Source organism: Bombina bombina, chromosome 3 (assembly GCF_027579735.1).
Source record: "Bombina bombina isolate aBomBom1 chromosome 3, aBomBom1.pri, whole genome shotgun sequence".
In the NCBI taxonomy this organism is placed as follows: Eukaryota; Metazoa; Chordata; class Amphibia; order Anura; family Bombinatoridae; genus Bombina; species Bombina bombina.
The window spans coordinates 735,925,711-735,942,326 of record NC_069501.1 but is presented as its reverse complement, the minus strand read 5'-3'; the positions used below and the strand labels follow the sequence as shown (position 1 = coordinate 735,942,326).

Genomic DNA, 16,616 nt, shown 5'->3' with positions numbered 1-16,616 from the left:
ATTGTGCTCAATCGTCTGACTTGTAATACCAGCGGTAAGCCAGACGAGCGCAAACCCCACGAAAATAAACCTTTTCGCCTGCATGCAAACGTTTGCACCCCACTCGTATTCTGGCCATTTATTTTTAATATGCCTTTAAATGGACAGTAAACACCTTGATATTTTTATATATTTTGTTTTTAGTTTGCTTAGTAAAATACCAGCGGTAATCCAGACAAGCGCAAACCCCATGAAAATAAACCTTTTCGCTCGCATGCAAACGTTTGCACCCCACTCGTATTCTGGCCCTTTATTTTTAATATGCCTTTAAATAGACAGTAAACACCTTGATATTTTTATATATTTTGTTTTTAGTTTGCTTAGTAAAACAACTTTGAAATATATTTTCATTATTTATTTATTTTTGTCCCCTTTTCATGTAATTTTTGCTCTTAAAATTGTGGATTTCTTTCCTAAGCTATGGAGAGTCCATGACTTCATTCCATTTTTTTTTTAATTGGGTTTTCAGAAAACAATTATAGATCCATACAACACAAAAAAACAAACAGGTACGTCACATTTACCTTAAAAGATTACCATGCATAATACAGAAGGAAAAAAAACAAATGAACAATTCTACTTGGTTTTCATCACCTTTTGCCGTATCATACACAAATAACAAAAGTACTATGATAAAAAATATCCAATGGGTCACATAAAAAATGTTGCAAAGCCTGCCCCCTCCTCGCGGAATTATCCATATCCAATAAGATGGAACTGTCTGCCTGCCTTCTCTATTCTGGCCTCCAATCACGCTCTAACTGGCCAGCTGGAGGAGGCAAAGAGCACCATAGGAAAGCTGTTAAGTGTCACTCCCCTACCCATAATCCCCAGTCATTTTCTTTGCCTCTGTCAATGGAGGAGGTGAAGTTTGGTTTGAATTCCTTTTTCGGGTACTTTTTCCTGTAAGCAAGGATTTGGGTTTAGCTGAGTCCACGTCAATCAGTAGAGTAGTTGGTGGCTTTTAAGCAGTTAGGAAGTTGTGAGGTAGTCCTTGCTTTGTTTCCTAACACATTGCTGCCCATGGTACAGAAAGCCAGAGATGGTTACTCTGTTCTTTCTTTTTCTACAGGTCTCTGTAAAGAGTAAGTGTCCTTTCACGCCTTGTGAGCTGTCTTCCTGCCAGACAGCTAGACTGCAGGTAAGTGCTTTTGTCTTCTAGGTCTTGGAGACTTGCACTTCAGAAGAATATGTCATATGCAGTAGATTTATACAGGATTTTCTTTGGCAGTGGGCAGGCACATTATGTATGTTGATACTAGGGGCTCATCTCTTTATTGGGAAGTTTTTCCTCTTTGGGCTAATTTTGTTGAAATACTTTATTAGTAAGTGTGTGGCTTATGTTTTATACAGGGATTTATGTATAAACTTAAAATTTGTCAGTTGGTTTTCTTTGCTTGCTTGCTTAGCTAGAACAGGCTAACTGACAAACTGCTTGAGTTTGAAACTAGCTGCAGTTACTTGCATCTTATGTTGTAGGCAGAGTACTTGCTGCATAGTTTCCTCTCTCTGCCGGTCATGTGACTTCTCTCTGCTGTCGGATATTCACGGGGCGGCCAAATTGTGGTATTAAAAATTCTTAAAGTGACAGTGTATTTAAAAAAAAAAAAAAAAAAAAATTCTACAATTTTATTTAGTATTATGGACATGGACCAAGAATCTGTGTTTTTTGATAAATGCTTGTTCTCCATAGAGACACAAATTGTTTTGCCTATGCATTTCAGTGCTGCATGCTTAGCTAGAACACTTCAATTTAAAGATAAATCGTTGCCCTCTAAGCCCAATGTCTCTCAGGATGATGCTGTTCAGGCAATGCCACAGCTTTCTCCTCAAACGTCCCAAGCCTCTATGGAGTCATATACAGCAGTGATTTTCAACCTTTTTTTTTTGCCACGGCACATTTTGTTACATTAAAAAATCCTGAGGCACACCACCGTCCCAAAAAATCACACATTGTAGCCTAATACAGTGTGTGTGTGTGTGTATATATATATATATATATATATATATATATATATATATATATATATATATATATATATATATATATACTTTAGTCAATTCAATTAAGCTTTATTAGCATGACAGTCACTACAACTGTGTTGCCAAAGCTAGAGGCACAACAATAATATCAATCAAAAGTTCCACGTATTGAGGCTGTTAGGGGGTACCAGTGATGAAAATACATTCTTATGTGATATGCAGTAGTTCCATGCAAGTAAAAGTTCCGCTTGTTAGGGCAGTAAGCAGTGCACAAGTATTGAGCCCAAAAGCATAAACTACTGGAGCCCAAGTGATCCTACTGTGAAAGACCCTAAGCCTTGGGGCACCAGTATAAGAGTTTAACAATCAGTGTAGGATAAGCATAAATATGGGGACCACAAAAGAGCATCAGGGCTTGGAAATCCGGCAATGATGAGAGTAAAGTGAAAAATCACAAAAGTTAAGCCAGGAGGGCAATGCATATGATGGTAAACGGGTTAAAGCAGATGTCTTCTTCTCTAAGAATCATTCTTGATAAAGCTCTGAAAGGAGTGAAACGCGTAGAAACACTAGTACCACATACTATACCCTAAGAATTAACCACCACCATACAGAGGAAAATTATCAACCCGGGTTGTTATTTTACTTTATATCCCCTGGCGGATAGACAAATAGAGGTTGCGTGCACAGCACTAAGAGCAATCTCCAACCATAACCTGACTACTACGAACCGGACCGGACAGCAGAGGAATAACAGACAGGGACCCACGGAGGTTCTGGTTGGCTGGGTAGAGGCGAGCCCCCGAGCCGGAAACTGTGACGTCAGACGCCGAGTTCTCGAGGAACACATATGAAGTTTGCCTGACAGAGACCGGCTACTGGTAAAGTTGTTGCCAAGTATTTGAGATAAGGTATAGACGTTTCTAATCCGCAAAATCACAGATAAAGTAAAGACTTTTTAACCTTCAAATATAACATAGACCAGCTATCAAGAGAACTGTATATCTGACATTTGATACTAAATATAGACACTGTATCATGCAAACGGCAATGTCCTAAGTAATGAACACTAACCTAAACATAGTATCCACCGCTTATTTGAATTCTGGTCTCTAATCTAATATATTTGATATTTTTATGTTGGATTGTTGTTTTATTATGCGAATGTATTGGCAATTTTAGGGAGACGTCCCTTTTTAAATGTTTATGTTCTTGTCATTTTTTAAGGTATATTAAATATACATATATTCTATCTAAGTCCCTGGTTATTATACAATTATCTGTCAGCTTTTAAGTGGTATTTTTAGCTGTTTCAGCGCCCTTACTTCCTCTCTTGCACTTGTCTAACTTTTCACTATAACAGTTTGAAGGATCTGTTATTAAGTTAAGGTGTTTAATACTCTACACTAAGCGCACTACCATCACCCACTACCTCACACAACTTTTGTAATGCAGCTGAGGCGAGTGACAACTCCAATACTTCTGTCGTTACAAATTAAAAAACCTATTATTACAAAATAGTCTAGTAAACTTAATAAATACTATGATGTTCCTTCCTCTGTGGAAGTGTTTCCTGTTCCAGACTGTGTGACGAAGATTATTTCACAGGAATGGGAGAAGCCAGGGATACCTTCCCGCCCGTCTCCCGTCTTTAAAAAGATGTTTCCTGTTGCTGACTCCATTAAAGATTCATCGTGCACGGTGCCTAAAGTAGTAAGGGCTATTTCTACTCTGGCTAAGAGAACTACGATCCCTATAGAGGATAGCTACTCCTTTAAGAATCCGATGTACAAGAAGCTGGAGGCTTTTGTGAAAAAGATTTATGTTCATCAAGGTCTTCAATGGCAACCTGCAGTTTGTATTGTCACAGTAGCAAGTGCGGCATCTTATTGGTGCAACACCTTGTCTGAATCAATTTTAGTAGAGACTCAGTTGAAGGAGACCCAAGATAGGATTAAGGCTCTCAAACTAGCCAATTCCTTTATTTCTGATTCTAACATGAAAGTTAGACTGGGAGCCAAGATGTCTGGCTTCACTGTCTTAGCCCGCAGTGCTTTGTGGCTAAAATCTTGGTCTGCTGATGTTACCTCCATGTCCAAGCTTCTCGCGCTTCCTTACAAGAGTAAGAATTTGTTTGGACCTGGTCTGTCAGAAATCATTTCTGATATTACGGTTGGAACAGGGTCTTTTCTACCACAAGACAAAAAGAACAGACCTAAAGGACGTCAAAGTAATTTTCGTTCCTTTCGTAACTTCAAAGGTCAAAAGCCTTCCTCTCCCTCTTCCAAGCAGGAACAGTCCAAGTCTTCTTGGAAGCCCAATCAATCTTAGAATAAGGGGAAGCAATCAGCTGAGTCTAAGTCAGCATGACGGGTCCGCCCCAGATCCGGGATCTGATCAAGTGGGGGGCAGACTTTCCCTGTTTTGTCAAGCGTGGATACAAGATGTCCCAGATCCTTGGGCTGTGGACATAGTATCTCAGGGTTACAAAATAGAATTCAAAACTTTCCCTCCCAGGGGCAGATTCCGCCTCTCGCGATTATCTACAGACCAGGTAAAGAGAGGCATCTTCCCATCCACAGGGATCATCACAAGTTCCTGAGATTTGCCGTTCTAGACAAACTCTTTCAGTTTGTGACTCTTCCGTTTGGCCTTGCCACAGCTCCCAGAATTTTATCAAAGGTTCTGGGGGCTCTCTTGGCAATGATCAGGTCTCGGGGAATTGCAGTGGCGCCCTACCTGGACGACATATTGATTCAGGCGCCATCTTTTCAACAAGCAAACTCTCATACAGAGATCTTGTTGTCTTTTCTACATTCCCACGAATGGAAAGTGAATCTAGAGAAGAGTTTCCTTGTTCCTGCTACAAGGGTGTTTTTTTTTTTTTTGTTTTTGTTTTTTTAGGAACCACAATAGATTCCCTATCTATGAAATTTTTTCTGCCATCAGTAGCTCAATGTATGGAGGTAATTGGTCTGATGGTTGCTTCTATGGACATCATTCCCTTTGCTCGATTCAATTTGAGAGCTCTGCCGTTATGCATGCTCAGACAATGGAACGGAGACCATTTGGATCTGTCTCAAAGGATAGATCTAGACCAGTCTACAAGAGACTCTTCCTTGGTGGCTTGCTCAGGACCATCTGTCTCAGAACACATGCTTTCGGAGACCTTCCTGGGTGATTGTGACCACGGACGCCAGCCTACTAGGCTGGAGAGCAGTCTGGGACTCGTTAAAGATGTAGGGACTATGGACTCGGGAGGATTCTGCTCTCCCAATAAACATCTTGGAGTTGAGTGTGATTTACAATGCTCTGATGGCTTGAACTCAATTGTCTTTAGCCCGGTTTATCAGTTTTCAGTCAAATTTTCAGTTCCTTAGCCATGAAGGAGGTGGCACGGATTATTCAGTGGGCGTAAGCTGGAGTGGACAACTGGGAAGCGGATTTCCTGAGCAGACATACATTTCATCCCGGGGACTCGGCTCTCCATCCAGAGTTGTTCTCCAGGTTAACCCTCAAATGGGGGGTGCCGGAGTTGGATCTGATGGCACCTCGGCAGAACGCCAAGGTACGGTTCAAGGTCAAGAGATCCTCAGGCCACTCTGATAGATGCTCTGGCGGTTCCTTGGGATTTCGGTCTAGCATACCTGTTTCCTCAGTTTGCTCTCCTTCCACAAGTTATTGCCCATATCAAACAAGAGAGAGCATCAGTAATTTTAATCGCTCCTGCATGGCCTCGCAGGATCTGGGATGCAGACCTAATGAAGATATCATCTCGGCTGCCTTGGAGGTTGCCTCTGAGGAAGGACCTTCTAACTCGGGGTCTATTCCTCCATCCAAATCTCGTTTCTCTGAAGCTGCCTGCTTGGAGATTGAACGCTTAGTTCTGTCTAAGCGTGGATTTTCTGAGTCGGTCATTGAGACCATTATCTAGACTCTCAAGCCTGTTACTCGAAAAATTTACCATAAGGTATGGCGTAAATACCTTTTTATTGGTATGAATCTGAGGGCTACTCTTTGAGTAGGGTCAAGATTCCTAGAATTTTTACTTTTCTCCAGGAAGGTCTGGAGAAAGGGTTGTCAGTCAGATTTCTGCATTATCTATTTTGTTACATAAGCGTCTGGCGGATGTGCCAGATGTTCAATCTTTTTGTCAGGCCCTGGTGAGAATCAGGCATGTTTTTTAAACTGTTGCTCCTCATTGGAGCCTGAATCTTGTTCTTAAAGTTTGGCAGCAGGCTCCGTTTTAGCCAATGCATTCCATAGATATTAAGTTGCTTTCTTGAAAGGTTTTGTTTCTTATTGCTATCTCTTTTGCTCTGAGAGTTTTGCTCGGAGAGTTTTGGAACTCTCGGCTTTGCAGTATGATTCGCCTTATGTTATCTTTCATGCGGATAAGGTGGTTCTTCATACTAAATTGGGGTTTCTTCCTAAAGTGGTTTCGGATAGAAATATTAATCAGGAAATTTTTGTTCCTTCTCTTTGTCCCAATCCTTCTTCTCTTAAAGAATGTCTGTTGCACAATTTGGATGTTGTGCGTGCTCCACAATTCTACGTACAGACGACTAAGGATTTGTCTTCTGCCCTGTTTGTTTCTCAGGAAAGTGTAAGGGTCAGAAGGCTACTTCTACTTCTCTTTCCCTCTGTTTGAGAAGTATGATTAGTTTTGCTTATGAGACTGCTGGACAGCAGCCTCCTGAGAGAATTACAGCTCATTCCACTAGGGCTATCTCCTCTTCTTGGGCTTCTGTGGAAAATGAAGCTTTTGTGGAACAGATTTGCAAGGCTGCAACTTGGTCCTCTCTGCATTCTTTTTCCAAATTTGATACTTTTGCCTCTGCTCAGGCCACTTTTGGGAGAAAGGTTCTTCAAGTTTAGGTCTGCCTCTCTTGTTCTTCCTTTCTGTTCAATCTGTGTCCTCTAGCTTGGGTATTGTATCCCACTAGTAATTGAATGACGTTGTGGACTCTCCATATCTTAGTAGAAAACAAAATGTATGCTTACCTGATAAAAAATTTTTTTTCCTTTCCGGATATGGAGAGTCCATGACCCCACCCTTTTATTAAGACAGTTATTTTTTTACTAAACCTCAGGCACCTCTACACCTTTTTGTTATTCCTTTTCCATTTCCCTTCGGTCGAATGACTGGGGATTATGGGTAGGGGAGTGACACTTAACAGCTTTTGCTGTTGTGTTCTTTGCCTCCTCCTGCTGGCCAGGAGTGATAGTCCCACTAGTAATTGAATGATGTTGTGGGCTCTCCATATCTGGAAAGAAATGTATCAGGTAAGCATACATTTTGTTTTTCTAATTCTCAGAGCTGGAATTGCACATGGTTTCGTCTTGGCTGATATGTTATACTATAACAAGATAACAGAAATGTCTTGTAACCACAAGGTGTCTACTTTAGTTTCCAGACAGTTTTCTTGCTATTTGTGTTAAATTTAGGATATTTTCATACTCGTTGAAAATTACCCAAATGTACTAATTACTTAATCTGTTGTAGACTCTTCTTTTGCATGGCAACAACATCTCCTCTCTACGCACAGCTTCCACTTGTCTTCCTCCGTATCTCAATATACTTTCATTGGCAGAAAATGAAATCAGAGATTTAAATGAAGTAAGTGTATTCAAATTGTTTTACATGTATAAAAATGTAATAGCGCTTTTTTTACCTTGTTATATACCAAGGTTGTTTAACTTAATGCCTGAGAACCGAATTAGGCCCTCCAATGCTTTTTATTTTCTCCCCCTTGCTGAATATGTATGTTTTGTTTGTAAATAATGACAAGTATTTTACTAAAAGTTGTCACTTATTTGAGTAAATAAAAAAACTTTGTTAAATGCTCAGATATACCATTACTTTAAACAAACACTAGGATTTACCATCGCTAAAAATCAAGTGGAGTTTAAGTGATGCGTTATGTAAAAAAGGGTGATAAACTCACCCTTTCTGTGCCGTTTCACAGCACCAAACTCAGCGGCTCCGGCCGCCCGCGGCACATCGCTCTTCTACCAATGAGATGCCGCTTGCACCTCTAAACCAATAGCCGTGCGTGCATACAGAACACTGTCAGCTGACATGCACGGCTATTGGTTCAGAGTTTCAAACGTCACCTCATTGAAGGAGAGTGATGTGCTGTGGGTGGCCGGAGCCGCTGAGTTTAGTGCTGGGCAACGGCACAGAAAGGGCGAGTTTAGCACTTTTTTTTCTTTAACATATCTCATCACTTAAACTCCACTTGCTTTTTAGTGATGGTAAATCCTAGCGTTTTGTTATATGCTTGGATTTACCATCACTTTCACAGGCTTCCTTATACAGCGATCTACAAAATATTAACAAATGTTAACATTTTGGCTATAGCAATTTTTTTTTTATTATTTGTATTAAAGAAGTATGTAGTCCTTTGTTATGCTAGGACGTTTCTATAGTGTATGTGTAAAACTTGTTTGACTAGAAATGATTCACCTTTGTTTGAGCTATGCTTTGTCATGTTTAACTTCCTGTCTTGCTTGGAGCTATTGGAAACAAAAGTTGCTGAAGCCTTCTAAAACAATGGAATTTTCAGTTTTACTTTAAAGGGACAGTACACTGTAAAATTGTTTTTCCATAAATGTATTTTAAATGACTTGTTATACCAACTGCAGGGTATAAAATATTTGAGAAATTGCAATTTCGGGTTTATTTGTGTATCTGAAGTAGCTGGTTTTGTACTTTTAAACCACAGCCTATTACAATGGGTTGAGCTTCAGGTAATATCAGATCTCATTATGTTATCACTTTTATGTACACAGACTTGCTTCCTTATCTTATATTTGTCTGGAACACCAAAGCTCAATACATAGAGAGAACAATGGAATATTATCATTTTATTACTTAACTATCATGCCCCCACTGAGGGTGTAATCTCTTCTGCTGGCTGTGTTTACTTAGGCTTGTCAATAGTGTATACGCCAGTATATAAACTTTCAGTATAGGTTGGGAAACCACAAGCTAAATCAGCTATTTCTAATGCTGAAATATGAGTAAAGGATCTACTTGCAACCAATTTAATACACTCTAGCAGGTAAAAAGGATAATTGGGAATAATTTAAAGGGGAGAAAGTTTTTGGGTGAACTGTCCCTTTAAGGTTACTACTAGTCCACTCAATATTAAAGTAATAACAAAATGCTTTTATTTGTTAAATGATTTTTTATTATTCTGTTTAAAGTTTTCAAAGGGGTTAAACCCATAATAAAAACTGCATCTCAAAAGTGCGCTAGATCTCTACAGATTCTTACTAGTTCGGAACTAACGAACTTGATAGTTTTTTTTATTTTTTATTATTCATTCCTTTTTCTTTTCTTAAAGGTGTCATTCCTTGCTGGCCTTGCTGATTTAGAACAGTTGTCAATAATGAATAATCCATGTGTAATGGCCACTCCTTCAATTCCTGGTTTTGACTACAGACCTTACATTGTTAGTTGGTGCTTGAACCTCAAAGTATTAGATGGGTACATGGTATCTCAGAAAGAAAGGTAGGTGTGTGTGTGTGTGTGTGTTTGTACTGGTTAATGTAGCTCAGGTAATATATACTAGAATCGCATTTTTCTAAGTAACAAGCAGCGGGATGGTGTAGAATCAGCTAAACTCGCCAATAGACTCTCAGTATAAAGTAGCAACAACATCATTTAGTCTCTATATTGCTAAGATAAATTATTGATGTCAAATTAAATACCAGCCACCTTTTAATGTCTCTGTCAAATATAGTAGAAGTTTTGCATCATTGATATTCTTTTACCATGGCGTAGTGAAGGGCTTATTATTTTATATACAGTTAACTTTATAAATCTAAAGTTCCCTTTTTTTTATTTTTAGCTTGAAAGCTGAGTGGCTTTATAGCCAGGGCAAAGGAAGATCATATAGACCTGGTCAGCATGTCCCACTTGTGCAGTATCTGGCATCTGTGTGCCCTATTACCTCCTCACCAGGCCTTCAAACCGAAGAAGACGCAAAGCTTGAAAAAATATTAAGTAAACAGAGGTACATAGCTAATATTAGACATATTGCATGAAAAAATGACCTATTAGAAAATGTAAGTATGAGGTATGTGTGTGTATAAATGAGTACATTGCAGACCTCATTTTCAAACCCTTCTCTAATTGCCTGCTTTTATCATCACTTATATCAGGGTCAGCAACCTTGGCACCCCAGATGTTTCGGAACTACACTTCCCATGATACTCAGCAAGCCTAAAGTGTGTCTGAGCATTATGGGAAATGTAGTTCCACAACTTCTGGGGTGCTAAGGTTGCTGACCCCTGACTTATGTCCTCCCATCTCATGAAATCATGTTCCATCTAACTGTTTCTAAGTCATCAGTTTTTGAAATACTGTGAGATTATTAAATGTGTAGCACTTTCATTCTGTGCCGTTTTGTTACTAGTTTTAGAATTTGCCTAGAGTTTATTGGATTTTGATGTTTAAGTGACTTTCCCTAGATTACACCAGAGGCAGTTACTTCATCAGGTTCGTGGTAATGGACATTTGTCTTCATCAACACCAAATAAGAGGTCAGCAGCTTCTGCTGAAAATCAAAGTCCAACACAAACCTTCCAAAAATGGCCTGAAAATGGTGAGCACTGACTGTGTCAAACAAATAGTTTTCTCTATAAAACTAAGATAAATAGAGAATTGCATACTTTCTGCTCTGAAAATAACGGTTTTATATCAACATAAAATTATCTGAACGGTGCACCAGAAAATCTAATTTCATGTATATTGTGCAGAAGCAGATATTTGTAAGAACTTCACAAGCATAATACAGCTGAAAGCTTTTTACTTTGCATACCTTGCATTGCTAAGATATTGTTACATACCACAGGGTTCTTATCTGCCAGTCCAATCTGGTCACTGCCTTGTGCATATCAGTTTAATGAATTAATATATTGTGAATTGTAGGGAAGAGATTACAGGGGATGTTGCAAGAAGTTGAGGACTTGGTCATGCACATCAACATTATCATCAACTAATCACAATTTAAAATGTTATTTTAGTAACTGAATAATGTAAATATGATAATTCACAACAATCTCTTACAGCTTTAAAGGGACATGAAACCCAAATGTTTTCTTTCATGAGTCAGGTAGAACGTGTTATTTTAAACAACTTTTCAATTTACTTCTATTTTCTCATTTGTTTTGTTTATCTGGTATCCTTTGTTTAAAAGGATACCTAGGTAGGCTTAGGGGCTGCTGATTGGTGGCTGAAAATATATGCCTCATGTTATTGGCTCATCCAATGTGTTCAGCTAGCTCCCAATAGTGCATTTCTAGCTGCATCAAAAAAGGATAACAAGACAATGAGTAAAAATTAGATAATAGAAGTAAATTGGAAATATTTTTTAAAATTGTATTCTCTATCTGAATCATGAAAGAAAATGTTTGGGTTTTATGTCCCTTTAAGCTCTTTCTTAATCCCTTTATCTATCTATTTTAGGGCCTGTTATAAAGGTAGACACATGGATTGGGGCCAGCAGTCCTGAAGATCACTCCTATGCAAAGAGAAACATTTGCCCAAGTTCTGCGCAGCCTGGAAATCCACATTACAACAGTCTTTATTTGGAAGACATTCAAACAGATGAGGATAAATTGAACTGCAGCCTTCTGTCTTCAGAATCTACGTTTATGCCTGTTGCTCCTGGCCTGTCCCCAGTTTCTCCCACTTCAGAGAGAATACCAGGCATGACCTGTGAAATAGAGGCTAACGAAACAGTCTTGGAATTTAATACAGCTGAAAAAGAAAAGGTATCCCTTGCGATGCAGGACAAGTGCGTACCTAAAAAAGTGGGAAACAAAAAGAGAGAAGAAATTATGTGTTCTGTTCTTCCACAATTACCCACTGAAAACTTGACACTAAGTAAAACAAATAGCGCAGAGTCTGACAACGCAGTGTTAGAGAGTGTTGAACAATTCAATTCTTCTTCATTACCAAGCAAGGTATTCTCTCTCGTAGAATACAATGCCGATAGTTTAAATACTATAAACAAAGCCGCTGTAAAGGTTCAGTCATGTTGGAGAGGCTACTATACTAGGAAAAATAACCCAAAAGTCAGGGAGGTACGCTATGAAATCCGGCTGAGCAGGATGCAAGACTATGTTGTGTTTTTGTCAGAAGAGATCACCCGGTAAGTTCTAATTATTTACTATAAAGTAAATATTATCCCTTCCATAGGAGTTTATTCTATCTCAGTTTAAAAGCTTGTCAGCATTTTGTCTACTACATTCCTTCTACAGCATTTTGATTCAGTTATCAAAACTATGTTTTTTTGATCTTTAACTGTAAGTTAGTCATCATATTGAAGGTGCATTTATTGGGATATGCAACTACATAGGGCCACATTACAAGTTGAGTGCAAAATATTGCTTCCGCGAAAGCGAAATTTGTGCTCAACTTAGTAATACCAGCGCACGCAAATGTGTGCTGGTATTACATGTGAGGTGCAATGTGAACAGAAGCATTGTGCTCACGAGAGCGTGCTTCCACAGGCTCCAATGGGAGCTTCGTTCTCATGCCACTAGGAAATAGCGCAGTGAAGAGGTATATATATAAATATATATGTATATGATTATATACATATATATTTATGTGTTAAAGTGTGTGTGTGTGTATGTATGTATGTATATATATATATATATATATATATATATATATATATATATATATATATATATATATATATACACAGGGAACACACAATTCCTATAGACGGCAATGTAAAAGTACTTTTCAGTGCCGTTTTTTTTTTTTCCAAACACCCCCACAGTCACCAACTTTAGCCCCCAAAAACTGCCTAGTGCAGTTATATTTATTTTTTTTTAAAAAGATTCAACATTTTATTTCATGTAAGCTCGCGGTAGCAATAATCAGCCATCGGAATGGCTGGTTATTTATCACGCACCCATAAACTGGTGAATTTGCCTGTTTGCGGGCACAAGATAAATTAGTGCTCCACTTGTAATCTAACCCATAGTGGGTACATAATTTTAAAGGGACTGTAAACACCTTGAGATTTGTATAGAAAATGTTTAGTTACGTAATGAAACCACTTTGCAGCATATTATTTTTGCCCTTTTTTCATGTTATTGAGCTCTGAAAATTGAGCAGTTTCCAATTCTGCACTCTGCTAACTTCTCAAGACCCTACTACATATATGTCAATAATTGGCTTTATTAGACAACTACAAAACATTGCATTTCTTTTTACTAATTTTATGACAGTGGCTAGCCTTGTTATCTGTGGACTAAACCACATTTTGGCTCTTCCAAATAGGGCAGATGGTGAGTGGAGTTGGCAGTGCAGTGTTTAACTGCCGATATATAGCGTGCTTACATAGTCATACTAACTTTTATGTCCTTTTAACTTTGCGTTAAACTACTGTCAGGCTAACATTAGATGGCAGTCTAGGATAGAATTTGCGCTTTGTGTAACAGAAGGTCATTCTATAGTGTATGGAATGTTTGCAAAATAAAGGATTTGATTGTTACACTTTCTCTTGTGACCAGACAAGAATAAAATTAGGCAGTACTGGACCAGGCACCTTGTGGGCAACCCTAAGACCTTTCACTGAACTGCACATTCTAAAGGCCTATTACAGTGGAAAAATGACATATGGGCTGTGACCCAATCAGCAGCAGTAGTAGTGCTACCCAGCTGTGTTTATGCCATTGCTGATTGGGTCACTGGCAGTTTCTACTTGGGACCACAGTTTTCTGCAGCTCTCGAAAAGAACTATGGGCTAGATTACAAGTGGTGCACAAAATACATTTTTCACTTGCACGCTAACTGCACTAAAAATATATGTGTGTGTGTGTATTTCTGTAAAATATATATCTTTACTTATATAAATATAGATATACCAGATATATAAAAAAAAAAAATACATGTGAAGATCTTTGGAATTTAAAGCATTTCTATTTAAAACGCATAAAAAATTATATTGCATATTTTGAAGGTATTGACTGGGAACGGCTCAAAAGTGTGTGTATATAAGTTTATTTATGTGTATATGTGCACATACATATTTACACATAAATATATACACATCCACACACACATATATAAATATTTAAACATTCTGTATTTCAGGCCTCGACAAATCCGGACGCCCTGTTTTTGATATCTCAAGTGCCTCCTCACTTGCCCCTGCTGACCACCGCCTGCCGAGTCGCACCAAAATTTAGTCTGGTGCAGCTGGAGTACTTTATGAACATGTGTGTTGGTTCTGTTGTACAAGTGACTGTAAGGGGTCGATTTATCAAAGGTTTTCGACCCCCTACGACTGCTGGTTCTCACAAGATTCTGTAGTCCGTATTAAACAAGCAGCCGTCGTCAGACCGCTGCTTCCCTAACCTCTCGCCACCTCTTAGGTGGTGAATTGCAATCTCCCCGGTCTCATCCAACCGGGAGATTGACAGCTTCTGCCCGCGCGTGAATGGCTGTGTGCGGGCAGGGGGCGGCATTGCACAAGAGCACTTGTGCAATGCTGAATTCCAGCAGCGAAATTCAGCCCGCCAGAGGTGAGCTATGGCAGACAGGAGCGCTTATGTATGCTCCTGTCCGCTGCAGCTTCATAAATCGACCCCTAACTGTATTTATGGCAGACGGGTGAACTAGTCAACTGATGTATGGGGTTCTCTTGTATATAAGGTGGATAGATAGGGGGGCATTATGGTCTTCTGTTTGCTGCTTGGTAGACAGGTAACTACAGCAATGCAATTCTACCCCCAGTTTCATCTACAAGATCTTAAAATAATCTTGCATGCCCACTGTGGTGCTTGTTTGCGTGTTGCAGGTTTTTTCATGGTCTTGATGCTCTAGATCTTCAGAGGCATAGCACCATGCAGTCTGGGGGGTAGGTGGTACAGCTACTGACTGAGGAAAGGCTGCAACCAGTAATGGCTATCTGCAGTGTGTAGACAAGCAACATAAAAGACTATATAACAATCATTTACAAAAAAGTTAGTAAGAGACAACCATAACTATAAATTCAATTGTTTTAAGTACAGTGGGATTAGGTGTTGGATACATTTTGGGCCTTTAACTACCAACCTTGTACATAAATCTAAAGCTAGCTAACTATTATAATACAATACAAAATTGTTGATGTATCATCAATTATGAAAATAAAAAAACTATAGTTATCGGTCTTTAATGATTATCATTAACAGTAAAATTATTATAGTGTTAAGAAATGCAGTTTATCATAAAGCCATATTAGACAGTTGTGCTACATTTTGTTCATCTGAAAAAGACCTCTGTGTGTATTCTCCAGATGTGCAAGACCTGCCAAAACTTGCCGTCTTTGTAATTGGACATAAATGTGTACATTTAATAGCACATACCCACAGCCAATCCAAAGCCAATCGGAGAGTGGTTCATGTGAGAGGGTTATTTTTAAATATACTAATGCAATAGGTATGCTTTGCATTTCACCTTTAACATGTGATATAAAACCAGGGCCCAGCAACCCCATACCACTCTGCTTGGGGAGCCAGTAATGTTGGAGGAGTGTTGAGCTCCATTGGCTTGCTGAGTTACTGCACTTGATGTTGTATGCTTATGTATATTCACAGTCACAATAACACATCAGGTCCTCTTGTATTAAATGCTGTAATGTTATTCTATATACCTTTTTATGTCCTTTTAAAGTATACTGTGAATATTAAGTAGAAATACAAATATTTACAGATTATTCTATGTAATTAATGATACCCAACTCACACACATTATATGACATCCTTTAGCCCATAAAACAAAACTAACAGCACGTTTGCTGTTATGTTTTTTTTTTCTAAATGTCAGTAATTATAAAGCTTGTACAATTTATATTTATTATGATTTAAAAAAAAGTTTGAAACCGTGTAACATTAAAATGATTATGTATTTGAGCCTAGGCAGACTTGCATTTCTGACATTTGTCTGTCTGACAGCACTCATGCAAGGTGTGACTAAGATTGTGAAACAAGGGGGAAAATAATCTATTTTTAGTAACAGTGACAAGATAAAAATAGTAAACCTTTTTGCTGTTTGACAAGTGATTATCATCTAGAAGTATAAATAAGCTTTAGAACAAATGCTCCATATGAAAGTGTAGTATAGTCCATGCTTATTTTAGTTACGGTACTAAATATAGAATTATTGTGAAATAGTTGTCATTTATTTTTAGTGTGTTATTTTAGTAATTCAACAGTACTAAGAAAGCAAACAGCTATGTTTATTTCAGAATCAAATACAGGTTTATCTGATTTTAAACTTCTATTTTAGCTGCTCCCCCCCCCCCCCACACACACACACACAAGTTGTGTCCCCTGCTTTATTTGAGTAAATTACTTCCCCTCTATTTTCTTTCTTTTTCAGTAATAATAAAATATACTATTTAAGGGTCTGGACTGCACCACTGTGATATAAGCAAACCATTGATCTATTTTTTACTGGTCCACCAACTACAACCACATTGGGCTCTATTTATGAAGCGACAGGGGCGTACATATGCACTATTTTGCACTCTTGTGTAACACTGCTCCCTGCCAGAGCACAGCCAGTCACGGGCGGG

General features: G+C 38.5%; 1 protein-coding gene across 1 annotated transcript in view; it reads left to right on the top strand.

Moving 5' to 3' along the window:
• Positions 1 to 16,616, top strand: part of CEP97 (centrosomal protein 97) — a 67,024-nt gene that overhangs the window by 11,646 nt on the left and 38,762 nt on the right. The window contains exons 5-9 of the mRNA XM_053707548.1: positions 7,529 to 7,642; positions 9,375 to 9,541; positions 9,882 to 10,046; positions 10,504 to 10,637; positions 11,501 to 12,188. Coding sequence (XP_053563523.1) covers positions 7,529 to 7,642; positions 9,375 to 9,541; positions 9,882 to 10,046; positions 10,504 to 10,637; positions 11,501 to 12,188 — 1,268 coding nt within the window. The remainder of the gene's footprint in view (positions 1 to 7,528; positions 7,643 to 9,374; positions 9,542 to 9,881; positions 10,047 to 10,503; positions 10,638 to 11,500; positions 12,189 to 16,616) is intronic.